The sequence below is a fragment of the Marmota flaviventris genome, chromosome X (assembly GCF_047511675.1).
Source record: "Marmota flaviventris isolate mMarFla1 chromosome X, mMarFla1.hap1, whole genome shotgun sequence".
NCBI classification, from domain to species: domain Eukaryota; kingdom Metazoa; phylum Chordata; class Mammalia; order Rodentia; family Sciuridae; genus Marmota; species Marmota flaviventris.
Window position 1 is genome coordinate 30,304,029 of NC_092518.1, and position 20,758 is coordinate 30,324,786.

The 20,758-nt window shown below is 36.1% G+C and overlaps 1 protein-coding gene across 2 annotated transcripts in view; it reads left to right on the top strand.

Moving 5' to 3' along the window:
• The window catches only part of Prrg1 (proline rich and Gla domain 1), a 102,834-nt gene that overhangs the window by 60,786 nt on the left and 21,290 nt on the right, over positions 1–20,758 (top strand). For both annotated transcript variants that reach the window (XM_027927439.2, XM_071606416.1), the window contains exon 3: positions 7,588–7,748. In XM_027927439.2, the coding sequence (XP_027783240.1) occupies positions 7,588–7,748 (161 nt within the window). The remainder of the gene's footprint in view (positions 1–7,587; positions 7,749–20,758) is intronic.

A 20,758-nucleotide genomic window follows, 5' to 3' on the forward strand; every position in this document is an offset into this window, starting at 1 on the left:
GAGATCACATTTGTTTTTCAAATCAAACAATCACAAGCTCCCCATGATGTATTTTAGACAGCTTTTGGGTTGCTGTGACCAAGACATTGGACAAGAACAACTTAGAGGAGAAAAAAGCTTATTTGGGGCTCATTGTTTCAAAGTTTCAGTCCATAGATGGCAGAGTCCATTGCTCTAGGTCCAAGGTGAGGCAAAATATCATGGTGGAAGGGCCCTACAGAAGGAAGCTGCTCAGCATCTGATGGAGTCAGGAAGCAGAGAGAGAGAGAGTGGGAAGAGGATGCAGGGAAGATGCACCCTTCCAGGGTACACCCCCATGGACCACCTCCTCATGCTATACCTCATCTGCCTACAGCTACCATCCAGACATTCCATTCAAATTAGAATGCACTGCTTGGGTTATAGCTCCCATAATATAATCATTTACCTCTGAATATTCTTGCATTAACAGGAGCTTTGGGGGAATACCACACATCCAAAGCATAACAGCAAGAGTGTTTTTCTTCCTTTCCCAGTCAACCCTGTCCCCATAGGAAATCCAAGAACTGCAGAATTGCACATTAGGTCTAGAGGGATAGGCCTTGATTCTTGGATTGAAGAAAGGATACTGGAATGCTAGGTTCATTTGTAGAAAGTCCCTGTTCTCCATTATTCTTGATGTTCTTGCTACTGTCACTGGTGTATAGTCTTACATAAAAAACAGGGCACAAAAATCAGGCTTTCTGGTACTCAGAATAGTTCCAATGTAACTAGAGAAATCACTACAGTAACAACATAGGTTGTCCCAACTAGGCTAGTGGTAAATTACAATGCTAGGAGGACACTGTTCTACCCAGAATTTTACTTTCCTGTGCTTACTTCATTGCATAATAGGCTTGATTTCTCAATATTTCAGCATTTAATGAACCTAATGTTTAAGCTTTCTTATCTCTGGTGTATTATCTTGTTTTGTGTTGCTACAATGAAATTCCTAAGGCAGGCTAATTTTATGAAGAAAAGAAGTTTATTTAGCTTACAGTTTTGGAAGTTCCAAGTCCAAACAACATGGTGGAGGCTCTGGTAAGAGCCCCTCTCTCAACTGTCATCTTATGGCAAATGGCAGTGATGGGGGCATGTGTGATAAGAAGAAATCGTATCACCAAATGGGATGACATTAGAGATTCTGGAGTTCCACAGTCCCTTCTAAGGACATGTCCCAGTGACAAGGACTTCTCACTAGATTCCACCTCTTAAAGGTCCACCACCACACTGAGGAACACAGCTATCAGGTGAAAGAAAGACCTAATAGTTACATTTATAAGTAATTAGGTCCAAACAGTTTAATCACTTTTATCCTGACAGCATAGTAGCTGTTTGAAAGAGTAATATGCATAAATTGGAAGAAAACAATATTTTATCTTCATCTTAAATAACATGGCAATATACTAATAGAAGGTATGCACATGTTGGGCCCTGCTGGCTTCTCAAATCTTGGAATCAGATTGGATACTGCCACCCCCATTTTTTGTTCCATGCTGATTTTTCACATGGCACTTGTATTTTTTTTTTAATCACAGCTGAAAATCCAGCTTTGCAAGGGAAAGGAATGTAGATCTATCTAATGATAAAACCATGAAGTACCTCAAGCTCTAGTTTCTGTGGTGTCTGACAGATGTTGACTATCACTGCTTTCCTTCAAAAATCACTGGATCTCCTTCAAAAATGTAAAATATACTGTATATCCTCTGTTATTACCCCCAAGGGCTTTGCTACACACTTTGGGAACCAAGGTGCTAGTTTCTTGCCAAAGCAAAAAGCATCTGACTACTCCCTCTTCCCAGAACAGTAGATGCCTAGCTATTTTACATCTAAGTAACTACTGAAAGAAACTAAATCATTCTTACAGAACAACAAAACTGTGTGCTCTTTGGGAAGTACAAATAGAAGTATTCTATAAATTTTCAAAGGTAGTTTCTCTTAGCATTTGAATATCCCTTTTTTTAGCTATCTCCTAGAAACTTGGCTACAAATATATTTTACACAATATACAAATACCTTTGACAACAATATTTTAAAATTTCAGTACTGCTTCATAATTAGAGGTATGTTCATGGCTTACAAGATTCTTTTCATTCAGTCTCCAAGTCTTTCCCATTCTGCCTTTTCATCAATCCTATTCTGTACCAAGTTCTTTACTAGATGTTACAAAAGAAAGAGTTTGAGTCAAAATACTAATAATACATGGTTCCTGTCCTCAAGAAGTTTATAACCTTAAGGGGAAACCAGAGTCATAATAAAAATCATAATAAAATTTGCTTAATAGCTATAGTCCTTAGCTTGTCTGTCTAATGAAGTAGGAAGTCAAGTCTGGGGAAGGTTTTAGAGGATGTTACACTGGAATAGGAGTTCACTGGGCAGAAGAAATATCAGGTGCAAAATTATAGAGGCACAAAACAGCCAATTTATAGAATGGTTAAGATTTAGTTTAGCTGATAATCAGATGTATGGTAGGTTAAGCAACAAAGAAATCACTCAATATTCATATCTTTCATGTCCTTTTCTAATGAATGATCTCATTATTTCTTTTCTTTCTTTTTTTTTTTTTTTTTTTTTTTTGGTACCAGGGATTGAAGTCGGGGGCACTCAACCACTGAGCCACACCCTCAGCTCTTTTTTGTATTTTATTTAGAGACGGGTCTCACTGAGTTGCTTAGCGCCTTGCTAAGTTGCCAAGGCTGGCTTTGAACTCGTGATCATCCTGCCTCAGCCTCCCGTACTGTCGCGATTGTGGGTGTGCACCACTTCACCTGGCTCATTATTTCTTAGCCTGGTCTATTGTAAGCAGTCTTTTCCTGGCCTTTACCCATCATTCTATTCCCCAATCTGTTGTGTGTATATACACTGTTTTCTAGGTTACTCCCCACTGCCCACCACCCCGCCTGCCCCAACTATTGACCCAAAACGTTGATTAGCTACTAAATAGTTCAAAATGTGTAAGCCTAACATTAAGTGCCTCCATGACCTGGAAATTGGCCAGTTTCCAGTTGCATTTCCCAGCTATTTTGAATCTTCTACTCTGGCCCTACTAACCAGCTCATTGTGCCTCATTTGTGTCCCTTTGCTCAGTTCCAAGCCATTTCTCATTGTTTTGTTTTCCTAGGATATCTTTTCTTGCCAGCTTTGCACATTCCAATCCTGCCACTCTTTGAAAAACCAGCTCAAGTACACTTTTCAGGGGCCCTTCCCCAGGTGCTTCCCCTCACTTCTAAACGCACATGCATCCAGTGGAAATAGACCTCAAAGAATATCAAGTTCAGTCTTACAGCAGAGTTTTTTATGTATCTTTTATCTTTGTTACCTCTTGCATTGAAGAACCTTGGAGCAGAGATCATCTGCTACTCATCTTTGTGACTTGTCATATTCTCATTGCATATAGTAAATATGTCCTAAGAAAAATAATTTTGTTCACTTAAAATAAAAATGTAACCATTAAATACTGGCTCCTTCAATGATATTGGGCCCAAGATAAGAGACCCAATTAGATAATTAGAGTAAAGGTTTTTCCAAATAGGCTGTTAATTTTTAGGCCCTATCCTCTGCTGGTTTTCAGCAAATTTATGGACATGATCTCACTTAGCTAAATATTGTTTACATTAAAATGTCAATTTTAGTAACCTTCAGTGCATTAAATATAAAATGGATGGGACAATCAAATATTTTGGCTTAAGTCAGTAATTTAGGGAGTAAATTGAGTAGCCCTCTTATTTCATTTGTTTCCATTGTTTTCTTTTGAAGAGAAAGCACGAGAGCTTATTTATTAACCACTATGAAAAAGTGGTTATTATTCTTTAATGAACATATTTGTGAGTTTATCAGTCTTAGATTTGAAATATTTTCTGTAAGTAATTTCAACTGAATCTGCAAAAAAGGTTTAGGTTTTTCTTTATTTCCTATTAAAGGAAAACTACATGTTCTAAGTAGCATCTCAAGGCACATTTACATTGTATACATTTGTCACATCATGTAATCTATGGTTAAGACATGCATGTGATTCTTGACGACAGCTGTGGGTTAACTCACACAATTTAAGAAGAAGGAAGTAGAGGGAAGTGTTCAACTAAAGTGTCAAACATCATTGCTTTAGTTTTGATTCCCCACCCCATTTGGTGCTGAGGATTAAACCCAGGGCCTGACAAGTGCTAAGTACTATCACTGACCTACACTCCCAGCCCCTAGTTTTGAATTTTGAAGTCCTAATCCTAGCCCTTCCAGCCTGGAAATTGCCCATTGTTTTTGAAAGGAGATGATCTGATCTCATCCTATAAGTCAAAACTATCACCTTCTCCTTTATTTCAGTGTTTCCACATTGAAAAAAAAAATCTAATTCTGGTGTTATCATGTAAGGTTCATTAGATTTCCAGATTACTTTGAAAAGGACTGGCAAATGCTCTGCCACTAATTCCTGTTCTTTAGTACCTGTTGGCCATAACTAATTTATAGTAATGTCTTTCTTTCTTACTGGTCAGATTTTTACTCCAAGTAATATCTTTTAATTGACTGTATTTGGCAAGTGAGATAAGATATATTCACCAGCTTAGTCCATCTAGAGTTCTCAGTATTATATTACATTGCCTCTTGGTACAAGAAATACATAGGAGATGTTTATGGAATGCTCTTGGTAATTTGATTAGGCTGGGATTAGAAGATCTTGTGTCCTGCTTCATTACCTCCCAGTTACTTATCCTTCTGAATTAGTCTGTTTGGTTAGAGTTAACTGTTTTCCTTAACTCTTATTTTCCATTTAGCTAGCATGCAAGAAAAAATATTTTCTCTTTGTAGTATTTTGTAAGTTTTCCTCCTAAGATCTCAAAGTACATTATTATTATGATGATGATTAAAGATTTAAATGCTGGTGTATTATTACAAAGGAACATTAGAATTTCTGCCAAATACAGAAGACATTATCTCATATCTTGTCTTCTTTTTTATTTTATTGGTTATTTTTAGTTACACGACAGTAGAATCCATTTTGACATAATTATAAAATCATGGAATATGTCTTGTTCTAATTCAGTCCCCAGTACTTCTCCTTCTCCTCCCCTCCCCTCCCCTGACCCCCAACCCTTTCCCTCTACTTTGCTGATCTTTCTGCCTTCAAAAGACATTATTGCTGATTTTTTGTTTTTTCCACAGGAAAACTGATTGAAAACCCAGAGATAGCTTAAAACTGCACTAGCATATGTACTTTGTTTAAAAACAAGGAAGTTTATGGGTTTGATCAACTTTGCACTTGTCAGACCATATACAGATTATTGTACTTAACATAGGACACTATATTTTTTGAGAGAAAGATGGTGCAGATATTCACTTTATATGACAAACAGATGAAGAAAAAAGACCTGTTTACCTTGGAAAAGAGAAGCCCCAAGGGAAAGCAGTTACTGCCTTTCTTCATGTGCTAGTTGGAAGAGACTTAGGTTGTTTTAGAGTCAATTTAGACTAATGGCTAAGAAGTTCTAATTCAGTGAAATGTCTCTTGAAAAAGACCACCATAGTCAAAAAAAAAATATGACAAATGCATATACCATGCTCCCTTTCAGGGGATGTGCAAGTATATATTAAATATATATTAAGGGCCCTAAAAACATCATGTAGTAAGATTTCTCTTTAAATTTGTTAATCAACGCATTCCATAAACAACTTCCTCAGAACTAGTTTTCTAAGGAGTTGGCATTAGAGTAGTAATTTTCAAATTGTGATAATGAGAATGGTAACACCAACATTACCTGGGAACTGATTACAAATGTAATTTCTTGACCCTGGCCCAGACCATTGGAATTAGAAACTGCTGGTAAGTCCCAGCAATCTGTGTAATAATGAGTCCTAGGAGATTCTGATGTTGCCAAAAATGTGAAAAGCACTTCTAGTAAATTCTGTTGTTATTCTCCAACTCAACAGTGCCCTTTTGGTTTCTTCATAGCATTTTCCATAATTTGTATTTTTAAAATTATTTTTCTACTGATTTTATACAACTCAATTCATTTTATAGATGGTTTCCCATACAAGGTGTAAAATAAAAGAAATACTTATTGAAGGCCAACCATGGTTTTTACCCTAGTGTAAGTACCATCTAGCTGGTATTAATTTGGATACTTTAAAAAATCCTAAATAATTAATCTGTATCTTCTATAAACTGAAATATACATTTAAATAATGAGGTAAAACATAATTCACTGTCATTGTCATCTTTTAAAAATACTTGAGGGACTAGGGTTGTGGCTCAGTGGTAGAGTGCTTGTCTAGCATGTGTGAGGCATTGGGTTCAATTCTCAGCACCACATTTAAAAAAAATGAATAAATAAAATAAATGTGCTGTGTCCATCTACAACTAAAAATTAAAAAAAAAAAAATACTTGAAATTTGGAAAATGGAGAACTTTCACTTATCATCTTAAAATATCTGTTTTGAGCTGGGCATGGTGGCACATGCCTGCAATCCCAGCAACTTGGAGCCTGAGGCAAGAGAATGGCAAGTTCAAGGCCAGCCTCAGCAATTTAGTGAGACCCTCAGCAGCTTAGCAAGACCTTCTCTCAACATAAAATAAATAAATAAAAAGGACTGGAGATGTAGCTCAGTGGTAAAGCACCCCTGGATTCAATCCCTGATACCCCCCCCCCCAAATCTGTTTCATGCCTTCTCCCATATTATAAATTCATAAAATTAGGAAATTTTCTAATCTTTGACATTAACAGATTAAATTCTGGTGGTATTAAATTTATGTCTCCAACAAGCAAGACACTTTTAGAAAAACATTGTTAAAGTACAGCTTAAATTGTATTAGTGTATAAAAATAAAAAGAATGCACCATAAGTGTACATGTAACTATTGCCTAATTTATTATACTGGGCGTCATAAACGTGTTTTGAATGTTTATATGAAATGCCTCTAAAAGTTATGCAAAATAATTTCCTTTTCCTTAAGAAGAACAGTAAAATGAGTTTGGGGTGTGTTAAAGTGTCACCACACTATACTTAAGTGCATTTAGAACAAAATTACTATTAGTGTTTCCTTGGAAGGAATTATAGCCAAATTTATCTTAACTTCTTGTTATTGTTTTGTCACTTCTTTTGAAGTCAGGGTTCTCTGGGTAAATATTATTAGGTCAATTTCAGGTCTATTTCTTCTTAGTTAGATGGACAAATACTGAAAGACTTCTACAGTCTGAATTTAGATTTGGTTGCTGTTGTCCAACAGCCGAATGCCTTGGGGTATCCACTTACGGTAATGAATATAAGTAGTGGTATCATTATTACTATATTTAAACACTCATGCTCGGCAGGAATGTGCTAAAGTTTGAATATAACATGGTAAATTATGTCACTGTTCCTGCCCAGGGCAACTGCTACAGAAAGGACACACTCACATATGAGGAAGCTAGCAGATGCAGTGCTTGTGAGCTAAGTGTTACTTCATTGCTGACTCACACAAAAAGGTTTAGGATGTTGCCTGTGTTATCTGAAGAACATTTGGCAGTTTCCATCTTGTATTGTAATTTACCTTATGGAATTTTCATTCCATTTTTATGCTTATTATTATATCTCTTTTTAGTTTTCCTCACGGGAGAAAGAGCCAATTCAGTATTAAAACGCTACCGAAGAGCTAATGGACTTTTTGAAGAAATAAGACAGGGCAACATTGAACGTGAGTGCAAAGAAGAAGTCTGCACATTCGAAGAAGCCAGGGAAGCTTTTGAAAATAATGAGAAAACTGTAAGTATACGAGCAATTTTAAATATTCTCACAGATTTGCCTACATTTTGATTTGTATTTGAGATCCGAAGTATGTACATTGTTATTAATTAAAAATTAACTTTTTCGAGGAAGCCTGAAAGTGGCATGTAATAACATTCCATGCGTGGGAAAGCTAAGTTCACTTCCGTGTTCACTGGTCTGTTTCCACAGGATTCTGCCAAGAGCAAAGATTCATCAACTTGGCAGGGGAGAAGCATTTAGTTCACCCAAGGCTTTGATCTAGAAAGTTAATATCCTTACCTATTATCAAAGAGAAAGGATGGAGGAAGCTAATGAAAGCTGATAATATTTTTAAATGTTTTACTTCTCCTATTAAAGAAAAGACATATCTAGATTCCCCATCCCCATTCTGTGAGACTACTGCCCTTTACCTCTCTTTATTCTGGACTATGTGTTCTTCAAGGAGAACAGGGATGGGAAATCACAAGGCAGGGGTGTATATTCTGCTTCACAGTTGGAAATCACATTACCAGAGGTAACCATTGTAGAAAGATCTGGTGCCTTGCACCATGAAAATAACACTAGCTGCTAAACAAGTGATGGCTGAGGTGCTGGAGGGATATAGAACACACCTCAGGAGCAGTGGATGCAGAAGAGTTTTAAAGAGAGGGATTTTGATCTTTTGTTAGGTAGAGAAAGCCCCAGAAGGAGCTGAAGGGAAGATGCTTAGAGAGACATGATTGCTAGGTTCTAGTATACACAGCAAAAGCACAATTCATTTAGAAATTGATAATCTGTGAAGTTCATTCACTTGGAGTTTATTGTTGTATATAGTATGAGGTAGGGATCTGATTTTTCCACATGACTACCCAGTTTTCCAAACACCATTTAATATAAAGCTCTTCTTCTCCCTAGTGATTTTAGTTAACATTTTATCGTGTACCTAATTTCCATATGTACTTAGTCTATTTGGCAATTCCCTGTTCTGGTCCATTGGGCCATCTCACTGCTCAAATACTAGAACCATACTGTTTTAGTTATAGTGGATATGTAGTATGTTTTAGTGTAAATTAGAACTACTTCTCCTTTGTATTGACTTCTTCAGTGGTTTGTGAGCATTGCATTCCTGATGTTCCATATAACTTTTAATATTAACTTGCCTAGCTCCAGGAAAAAAAAAGTCAGTATTTTTACTAGGACTTCTTTCAGTTTATATCCCTTCCCCTAAAATTTATTTTTACCACAGCCTTTCTGATTTCAGTAAATATTAATTTCATCCATCCATCTCATTGCTGGTGTCCAGAAGTTGCTTCCATCCTCATTCTTCTCTCCTTTTCATATCCCACATTCCATCTGCCAATAGTTGGTTCTATCATGAAATTACATTCAGAATGTAGTCACATTTCAGCCTCTCTACATGTTACCATTATATATCCAAGTCACCACCACCTTCTCATCTGTATGATTTCTTGGCCCTCTTTCCCATAATTGATTCTCAAAACAGCAGGCCATACTTTAAAATCTCTTTTCTGCATTTTCTCATCTCCCTCAGTAAAAGCCAAAGCACTCAGAATCATATATAAGATACTACATAATCATCTCCATCTCAAACTTCCACTGCTCTGTAGTTATTTTTTTTTTTGCCACATCTCTTACGACACTCTACCCTTTATATTCACTTTGCTGTGGCTTGCTTGTGCCTTCACACATACACTCACACACACACACACACACACACACACACACACACACACACCACAGTTCTACCTCATGGCATTAGCACTTGTGCTTTGCTCTTCCAGATGGATGTATCTGAGCTTGCTGATCTCTGTCAGGTCTTTGCTCAAGTTCACTTTCTCAGTGAGAAAGTATCCTACCTTAAATTGCAACCTGGAGTCCCTTCCATGAATTATTTTTCTTCCCAGCATTTATCACCATCTAACATCCATTTGTTGTATTTGTTAATTGATCACTCTCTCCCCAGGACTCTTAGCTCTATGACAACAGCATTTCTCATCTGTTTTGTTCTTAGCTATGGTCCCTAGCAAAGCTGGCACATAATGGGCACTAAATAAATATTTGATGATGGAATGAACTAATGGATTGGCATATTATGAAGTACATTTAATGCATAGGAAGATGTGATTTAAAACTTTTTCACACATTGACTGAAAGAGGTGGACTTTAAAATGGATTTTTATTATATTGACATTATGTTTGTTCTCTTCTTTATGGTTTAAAGTCTGTAATCCAGGTTTGCTTATGCCATTAAAAGGCCATTTACAATAAAGTGTGTTGAAGGGCTTTTGTCTAAGTGTAATAAAATTGGCAATCTCATCCTTTATTTGCTTTAGAACAACTATTTCAGAATAGTGGGGTTTTTTATGTGCTAAGAAGGATCTAGCATTGGACAACACAGTTTCATCTTAATCTTGGCAACGAAGAAAATGCTTGGCTTTTGAGATTTGCTTTCTACTCTTAGACTTCTTATTATGTTTTTTTTTTTTTTTTTTTTACTAAATTCTATTGCTCGGAACAGGTTTACTTACACATATTTTCATCATCCCCAAATGTTAGACTCTGTGATTTTAAAAGTCCACTTTCAGTAGACTGAAATTTTACTTGAAATTCTATTTATAATTCTTTACCTAATTGGGAACACAAGTATAATTAGACAATGGGAGAAAATGTATTGTGCTTAATGTTCCTCCTTTTCACCAAATAGAAATTAGGTCAGATTTACTCAGACCTTATCTGCTGAATATCTACTATGTACCAGATATAGGACACACAACAGTAAATAACCTGCCACTCACTCGTGGCTTTTGAGATCTCATAGAGGCAGCTGACATACACACAAAAGTTCATAAACACTCTGTACATCTTAAATATATAAAATTTTTATTTGTCACTTATACCTCAGTAAAGCTCAAGGAGAAAAAAGTAGTAGTTATCTCTGTAGAGAATTAGATGGATCTGATTTGGTGTCTCAGCTCTGCCATCTACTGACTATATTGCTTTCTTTTATTTATTTTTTTATTGGTTGTTCAAAACATTACAAAGCTCATGACATATCATCTTTCATACATTTGATTAATAAACATTTCACCATTTATTTTTATGTCTTTTGAAGGGGGAAAATTATACCCACAGCCTAGCATAGAGAAAGCATTCAATAAATACATTTTACTCTAGTTTTTAGGTGAATTATAGACACTTTATTTAGGAATCATTACTAATTTCTACCATTGTTATTTTTCTCTCCTGTCTATGGGACCATGAGGGTTCTCTGCATTTTGGAACTTTTTTTTGTACTGGGAATCAAACCCAGGCAGGAGCACTTTACCACTGAGCCACATCCCCAGTCCTTTTTATTTTTATTTATTGTTAATTTTTTTTATACTGGGGATTGAACCCAGGGGCACTTTACCACTGAGCCACATTCCCAGCCCTTTTCTTTTTTTATTTTGAGACAAAGTCTCAGTAAGTTGCTTAGGGCCTTGCTAAGTTGCTGAGGCTGGCCTTGAACCTTCAATCCTCATGTCTCAACCTCCTGAACTACTGGAACTTTTAATCTGGAGGTGCCATGAAGAAATTAGTAATAATTGTTTTCTTGGGTTTTGGGTTTTTTGTTTTGTTTTTGTTTTTTGGTGCTAGGGATTGAACCCAGGGTCTTATGCAAGCTAGGCAAGCACTCTACCAACTGAGCCATATCCCCAGTCCTAGTAATAACTTTAAAACAACAACTTCATAACTTTATTTTTTCACAATTTCTGGTTTATTTTGTTTGACTTCCAAAGTGGTTATCACCAAACTTCAAGGTGCAGATAAAGTTACAGATAAAATTTAAAATTTTTCTATAAAATGCATGACCATTTTAGTTAGCTTTCTGCACTGTGACAAAATACCTGAGAAAATCAACTTAAAAGGAGGATAGATTTATTTTGGCTCCCAATTTCAGAAGTCCATGATCAACTGGCTACATCAGTTTGGGCCTGTGGTTAGATAGTACATTATGGCAAGAAATATGTGACAGAGAAGGCCTACTCACCTCATGGTAGTTGGGAAGCAAAGAAAGACAGGAAGATGCCAGGGTCCCAATATGCCCTACAAGGACACCCCCAGTGATCTGACTTCCTTCTACTAGGCCCCACCTCCTGAAGTTTGCACCACCTCCCACTAGCTTCACCAGCTGGGACCAAGCCTTCAACACATGAGTTTTGGTGGGACATTTAAGATCCAAACCATAACAATGACTGTGACTCCTCAAAACTGTCAAGGTCATAAAAAAATTTAAAAACAACACTGAAGTAACTCTCACAGGGCAAAGACTAAAGAGACATGATGATTAAATGAATGTGGGTTAGATTCCAGAACAAAAGGACAACAATGGGGAAACTAGTGAAATCCAAGTTTAGTTAATAGCAATGGGCCAGTAGTGGTGCAGTAATTATAATAAATCTACCATTGCTAATATAAAAGCTAACAAACACTAGGGGAAATGGTGAGGGGTATTGGGAAATGTTGTATATCATCTTTGCAACTTTTCTATAAATCTAAAACTATTCCAAACTAAGAGAGTTCATTTTAAAAATGCCCAATCCAGGGTTCACAGGACTTCATGGGTTCAGGGAACCTGCTTTAATAGATGACACTTTGTTAGATTCTAAAGCAAATGGTTTAGCAAAAACCAACTTAGAATACTTGAGGATTTCTACAGTGTGTGTTATTTCTGGGGGTGTTGATGACTGTTATGTCTGGTATTATCCCAAGTCGTTCTGCTTCCTGTACACCCCATGCTTCAACCCACCTCCAAGTTACAGATGTATTTAGAGACTAAGTTGTTAATATCCAAGAATTTGAGATCTAAGTCCAGCAATTCTATTTTAAGATAATCCCTCTCATTCCAAAGTGTTGTCATTTAATTTTTTGTAGAAATTACTGGGAAAGAAAAGGACATGCAGTATCCCCTCAAACATGTTACAAAAGCTACATTGGAAATCTTTGAATTCAGAGTCTATGGCAAAAGGTAGCATGTAGACACTTGTGGTTTCAACAATAATTATAAGAAGTGCTCATGTCTGAGGTATTTAAGAATTCATCATTAGTTCCTGGAGATTACTCATTTTACTTGCAGGCAGAAACTCAGATTCTTTGGCACTCTTAGGAATACTCTTGTTTCACTTAGGTTCTCATGATCTGCTGATGACACTTGAGCTAGATTTAGAACTTTAATTCAGGAAGGAAGAAAGGTGGAAGATGAACCTGGGCACAGAAATACAGGGGGAAAACTTGACATATCACTATGGCCATATTTCCCTGCACCATTCCTAGACTCATCCCAGGCCCTCCTGGGTGAGCCAAATAAAATGTTCCCCTTTAGATAGCTGGAGATGGTTTCCTGGGGGCTCTCAAAGGCTTCCTCACTACTTCTTTTGGGAACTCTTGAGAATAAGTTAAATGGACAAAATATGTCATTTTGTGCAATTGGTACTCTGAGTTATTGCAGAGATGAGGAAGATCTCATTTCTATAGGCAGACATCATTGTCCCTTATACGATCAAAGTAAGTTTTTATTGATTATATTATTGATTTTGATGTTAATTTCATGGTGAATTTTAGCCTCTGGTAGTTGGGCCCTTTTGTAAATTCATAAATCCTCTGTAGTCTCAAGTTATTCTTGTTGGGTTATAGTTCTAACATAATTAGGAGGGTTTCAACCTATATGATATTAGTAAAGTAGTATACTGGCTCCTGTGGGAGTCCCTTCTGCTATGCAGTGTGTTAACAATTGACCTGCAGTGACCTCAGCAGGTTTTCTCTCCCAGCACCAGTTAACCTTTTTCAGATCTGAACTTACTGAACCGGTACTAGTGAGATGGGCAGGTGCATTTGTTGTCACTTGCAGAATAAACTGTACTGTGGATTTAATAATTCTGCATATTATAGACAACAGTGTCTAGTTAAAAATGTCCTGTTTGCCAGGCATAGTGGCACACACCTATAATCCCAATGGCTCTAGAGGCTGAGGCAAGAGGATCACAAGTTCAAAGCCAGCCTTAGCAACTTAGCAAGGCCCTAAACAACTTAGCAAGAACCTGTCTCAAAAAAATTAAAAGGGCTGGGGATATAGCTCAGTGGTTAAGCACTCTTGGGTTCAATCCCCACTAGCATCTCTCACCAAAAAATGATATCATTTTTTAATGGCTGGATAATATTCCATCATGTATATTTAACACATTTTCTTTATCCATTCATCTGTTGATGGGCATCTAGGCTGATTCTGTATTTTAGCTATTGTGAATGGTGCAGCAATAAATATAGGCATGTAGGTGTCTCTTTGTTATGCTGATATCATTCCCTTTGATATATACCCAGAAGTGAGGTAGCTGAAACACACACTAAGTTAAGTGAAATAAGTCAGTCACAGTAAGACAGAATACATGTTCTCCCTCATATGTGGATGTTTTAAAAAGTTGATCAGAATGTAAAATAGTGATTCCTAAATGCTAGGAATGGTGGAGAAGGGAGAATAGAGCAATGTTAGATAACCCGTACACAAAACAGAAGTAGTAAGTTTTGGTGTTCCACAGTATGGCAGGATGACTATACTTCACAATAAGCTATTATATATTTTATGAATACTAGAAGAAAGGCATTCAAAGCCTCCAAACTAATGATAAGTCAGAAATGTTATCCTGATTTGATCAGTAAGTATACACATATTGAGCTATCATGCTGTACCTCATAAATATGTACTATTATTATGAGTTAATAAAATTTTTAATGTTTAAGGAGATGGAAATTTTAACTACCTCATTTGATTATTACCACACTGCATACATATATCAAATTATCCCTGTGTGCCATAAATTTATATAATTAAAATAATAATAAAAAATTTAAAACTATCCATTTTCATCCATTTTTAACTTCAGCATTCAGTGTGCTTTATGCTTACCTCTTCTTCCTCCACTCCTTCAGCTGCTGCTAGACTTTGACCTCAAGATCATAGAATGAGGAGAGGGGGGCATAGTCTCTTTTTTAACTCCTACACTCTCCCACTTCTCTCTTCTCTGGTATTTTGAGGACTGGGAGGAAGTAAGGGAAAAGAAAAAAAATGTTAACTGGTATTGCTATAGCCTCTTCTTAACTATCACTAATCCTATGGTGGGCCAGTTGTAAGTTGGGTGGGAGATACATAGCATTCTTTTTTTTCCTTGAATTTTTATTTATTTATGTCCTTATTTATTATTATTATATTATTTCTTACATACATGTCAATAGTGGAATGCATTTCATTCATAATTATCCATTCACAGCACAGTTTTTTGTAACTGTATATAAAGTATGTTCACGCCAGATTATGCCATTATATGTGAGCTCTTTTTTTTGCATTACAATTCTTAATACACCATTATACCACAATTTATCATATCTCTGTTTGTATATAAGGTATGTTGACACCAAATTCACATCTTCATACATGAATTTTGTATAATGATGACCATCTCCTTCCACCATCCATGCTATTCTCCTTCTCCCTCCTTTTCCCTCCCACCCCTATTCCCTATCTAGAGGTAATCTTTCTCCCATGCTCTCCCTCCGTACCCCACTTTGAGTCACTCCCCTTATATCAGAGAAAACATTAGGCATTGTCTTTTGTGATTGGCTAACTTCACTTAGCATAATCTTTTCTAATGCCATCCATTTACCTGCAAATGCCATGATCTTATTTTTTTTTAGTGCTGAGTAATATTCCATTGTGTATAAATGCCACTTTTTTTTACTTTTTATTTTATTTGTTTTAATTAGTTACACATGACAGTACAATGATCTTGACATATCATACATTTGAATCAGATGGGATATAATTTCTCATTTTCTGCGTGTACAGGTTGCAGAATTATATTGGTCATGTAGTCACCTATATACCCACAGCAATAATAATGTCTATTTTATTCTGCTGTCCTTCCATTCCCTCCTTCCTTTCCCCTCCCATCACTTCTCTCTACCCAATCTAATCTGACCTGCTTCTTTTTTTTTTTCCTCACATCGTCATACCTGAATTCTGTATAACAAAGGGGGTCTCCTTCCCTCTTCCATGCAATACCTCTTCTCCCTTCCTTTTCCTCCCACCTCTCTTCCCTATCTAGAGGTAATTTTCTTCTCATGCTCTTCCTCCCTAGCCCATTTTGAGTCATCTCCCTTTTTTTATCCATTCATCTACTGAAGGACATCTAGGTTGGCTCCACAGTTTAGCTATTGTGTATTGTGCTGCTATAAACATTAATGTGGCTGCGTCCCTGTAGTATGCTGTTTTTAGGTCCTTTGGGTATAGTCTGAGAAGAAGAATAGCTGGGTCAAATAGTGGTTCCATTCCCAGCTTTCCAAGGAATCTCCATACTGCTTTCCAAATTGGCTGCACTAATTTGCAGTCCCATCAGCAATGTATGAGTGTGCCTTTTTCCCCACATCCTCGCCAACGCTTGTTGTTGTTTGTCTTCATAATGGCTGCCATTCTTACTGGAGTGAGTTGGTATCTTAGAGTAGTTTTGATTTGCATTTCTCTGATTGCTAGAGATGATGAGCATTTTTTCGTATATTTGTTGATTGATTATATATCCTGGTCTGAGAAGTGTCTGTTCAGGTCCTTGGGCCATTTATTGATTGATTATTTGTTTCTGTGGGGTTTTTTTTGTTTTATTTATTATTATTATTATTATTATTATTATTATTTTGGTGCTTATCTTGTTGAGCTCTTTATATACCCTAGAGATTAGAGCTCTATCTGATGAGTGAGGGGTAAAAATTTACTCCCAGGATGTAGGCTCCCTGTTCACCTCACAGATTATTTCTTTTGCCGAGAAAAAACTTTGTAGTTTGAATCCATCCCATTTGTTGATTCTTGGTTTAAATTCTTGTGCTATAGGCATCTTATTAAGGAAGTTGGGGCCTAGCCCCACGTGTTAGAGATTAGGGCCTACTTTTTCTTCTATTAGACACAGAGTCTCTGGTTTAATTACTAGCTCCTTGATCCATTTTGAGTTAACTTTTATGCATGGTGAGAGATAGGGATTCAATTTCTTTTTGTTCCATATGGATTTCCAGTTTTCCCAGCACCATTTGTTGAAGAGGCTATCCTTTCTTCAGTGCATGCTTTTGGCACCTTTGTCTAATATAAGATAGTTGTAATTTTGTGGGTTAGTCTCTGTGTCCTCTATTCTGTACCATTGGTCTACCAGCCTGTTTTGGTGCCAGTACCATGCTGTTTTTGTTACTACTGCTCTGTAGTATAGTTTAAGGTCTGGTATAGTGATACCACTTGTTTCCCTCTTCCTGCTTAGAATTGCTTTAGCTATTCTGGGTCTCTTATTTTTCCAGATGAATTTCATGATTGCTTTTTCTATTTCTATGAGGAATGACATTGGGATTTTTATAAGAATTGCATTGAACCTATATAGTGCTTTTGGTAGTATGGTCATTTTAATAATATTAATTCTGCCTATCCATGAGCTATGTAGATCTTTCCATCTTCTAAGGTCTTCTTCGATTTCTCTATTTAGGGTTCTGTAGTTTTCATTGTATAGATCTTTCACCTCTTTTGTTAAGTTGATTTCCAAGTATTTTATTGTATTTTATTGTATTTTATTTTATTTTAGGATATTGTGAATGGGGTAGTTTTCCTCATTTCCTTGTCAGAGGATTTGTCACTGATATACAGAAATGCCTTTGATTTATGGGTGTTGATTTTATATCCTGCCACTTTGCTGAATTCATTTACTAGTCCTAGTAGTTTCCTGGTAGAGTTTTTTGGGTCTTCTAGGTACAAACGCATATCGTCAGCAGATAGTGCTAGTTTTAGTTCTTCTTTTCCTATATGTATCCCTTTAATTTCTTTCATCTGTCTAATTACTCTGGCCAGTGTTTCAAGAACTATGTTGAATAGAAGTGGTCAGAGAGGGCATCCCTGTCTTGTTCCAGATTTTAGAGGGAATGCCTTCAGTTTTTCTCCATTTAGAATGATGTTGGCCTGAGGCTTAGTGTAGATAGCCTTTACAATGTTGATAAGTTCCTGTTATCACTAATTTTTATAGTGTTTTGAACATAAAGGGGTGCTGTATTGTCAAATGCTTTTTCTGTGTCTAATGAGATGATCATATGGTTCTTAACTTTACATCTTTGATGTGATGAATTACATTTATTGATTTCCATATGTTGAACCAACCTTGCATCCCTGGGATGAATCCCACTTGGTCATGGAGCACAATCTTTTTGTATTCGATTTGCCAGAATTTTATTGAGGATTTTTGCACCTATGTTCATTAGAGATATTGGTCTGAAGTTTTCTTTCTTTGAGGTGTCTTTGTCTGGTTTTGGAATCAGAATAGAATAGAATGCCACAGGGAATAGAATGCCATAGAATGAACTTGGAGTACTCCCTCTTTTTCTATTTCCTGAAATAGATTGAAAAGTATTGGTATTAGTTCTTCTTTAAAGGTCTTGTAAAACTCGGCTATATATCTGTCCAGTCCTGGGCTTTACTTGGTTGGTAATCTTTTGATGGCTTCTTCTATTTCCTCACTTGATATTGGTCTGTTTAAGTTGTACATATCTTCCTGACTCAATCTGGGCAGGTCATATGACTTTAGAAATTTATCGAAGCCTTCACTATCTTCTATTTTATTAGAGTATACGGTTTCAAAATAATTTCTAATTATCTTCTGTATTTCTGTAGTGTCTGTTGTGAAATTGCCTTTTTCATCACGTATGCTAGTCATTTGGGTTCTCTCTCTTCTTCTCTTCGTTAGCATGGCTAAGGGCCTGTCAATCTTATTTATTTTTTCAAAGAACCAACTTTTAGTTTTGTCAATTTTTTCAATTGTTTCTTTTGTTTTGATTTCACTGATTTCAGCTCTGATTTTAATTATTTCTTGCCTTCTACTGCTTTTGCTGCTGGTTTGTTCTTCTTTTTCTAGGGCTTTGAGATGTAGTGTGAGGTCATTTATTTGTTGGCTTTTTCTTCTTTTAAGGAATGAACTCCACACAATGAATTTTCCTCTTAGTACTGCTTTCATAGTGTCCCAGAGATTTTGATATGTTGTGTCTGTGTTCTCATTTACCTCTAAGAATTTTTTCATTTCCTCCTTGATGTCTTCTGTAACCCATTGTTCATTCAGTAGCATATTATTCATTCTCCATGTGATGTACGAATTTTTATTCCTTATTTTATTGTTGATTTCCAATTTCATTCCATTATGATCAGATAAAATGCATTGTAATATCTCTACTCCTTTGCTAAGAGTTTTGCTAAGAGTTTGCTAAGAGTTGCCCTGTGGCATAATATATGGACCATTTTTTAAAAGGATCCATGTGCTACTGAGAAAAAAGTATATCTGCTTGATGTTGGTTGATATATTCTATATATGTCAATTAAATCTAAGTTATTAATTGTGTTATTGAGTTCTATAGTTTCTTTATTCAACTTTTGTTTGGAAGATCTGTCCAGTGGTGAGAGAGGTGTTAAAATCACCCATGATTATTGTGTTGTGGTCTATTTGACTCTTGAACTTGAGAAGAGTTTGTTTGATGAACATAGCTGCACCATTGTTTGGGGCATATATATTAATGATTGTTATGTCTTGTTGGTGTATGGTTCCCTTGAGCAGTATGTAGTGTCCTTCTTTATCCCTTTTTATTAACTTTGGCTTGAAGTCTACTTTATTTGATATGAGTATGAACACCCCTGCTTGCTTCCGAGGTCCATGTGAGTGGTATGATTTTTCCCAACTTTCACCTTCAGTCTGTGTATGTCTTTTCCTATCAAATGAGTCTTCTGTAGGCAGCATATTGTTGGGTCTTTTTTTTTCAATCCAGTTTACTAGCCTATGTCTTTTGAATGGTGAGTTTAAGCCATTAACATTTAGGGTTACTATTGAGATAGGGTTTGTATTTCCAGCCATATTTGTTTATTTTTGTTATTTAACTTGACTTGATTTTCCTCTTTGATTAGTTTTTTCTTTAGTGTACTACGTCCCACTGTTGGTTTTCATTGTTATTTTTCATTTGCTCTTCATGAAATGTTTTGCCAAGGATGTTTTGAAGCAGCGGTTTTTTATCTGCAAATTCTTTTAACTTTTATTTATCGTGAAAGGTTTTTATTTCATCTTCAAACCTGAAGCTTGATTTTTCTGGATACGAGATTCATGGTTGGAACCCATTATCTTTCAGTGTTTGGAATATATTTTTCCAGGATCTTCTAGCTTTCAGTGTCTATGTTAAAAGATCAGCCATTAACCTCATTGGTTTACCCCTATATATAATCTGCTTCCTTTCTCTTGTGGCTTTTAAATTTTTCTCCTTGTTCTGTATGTTGGGCATTTTCATTATAATGTGTCTTGGTGTGGATCTTTTGTGATTTTGCACATTCAGCGTCCTGTAGACTTGTAGGATTTGGATTTCTGTTGCATTCTTCATTTCTGGAAAGTTTTCTAATGTTATTTCATTGAATAGATTGCTCATTCCTTTGGTTTGGACCTCTATACCTTCCTCTATCCCAATAACTCTTAAATTTGGTCTTTTTATGCTATCCCATATTTCTTGGATGTTCTGCTCTCATGGCTTCTTATCAGTCTTTCTGTGCTGTCTACATTCTTTTTGAGTTGATATACTTTGTCTTCATTGTCTGATGTTCTATCTTCTAAGTGGTCTACTCTGCTGGTGATACTCTCATTTGACTTTTTAATTTGGTTTATCATTTCTTTCATTTCTAGGATTTCTGTTTGTTTTTTGTTGTTGTTTTTGTTTTTTTGTTTGGTTGGTTGGTTTTTGTTTTTGTTTGTATAACCTCTATCTCCCTGTAGAGTTATCTTTTGCTTCTTGGATTTGTTTATATAATTCATTGTCAAAGTGATCTTTCATTGTCTGCATTTGTTGTCTAATATCTTCCCTGAGACTCTAGAACATCTGAACCATGTATATCCTGAAATCTTTATCTGACATTTTTTCTGATGAAGATGTTACTTCTT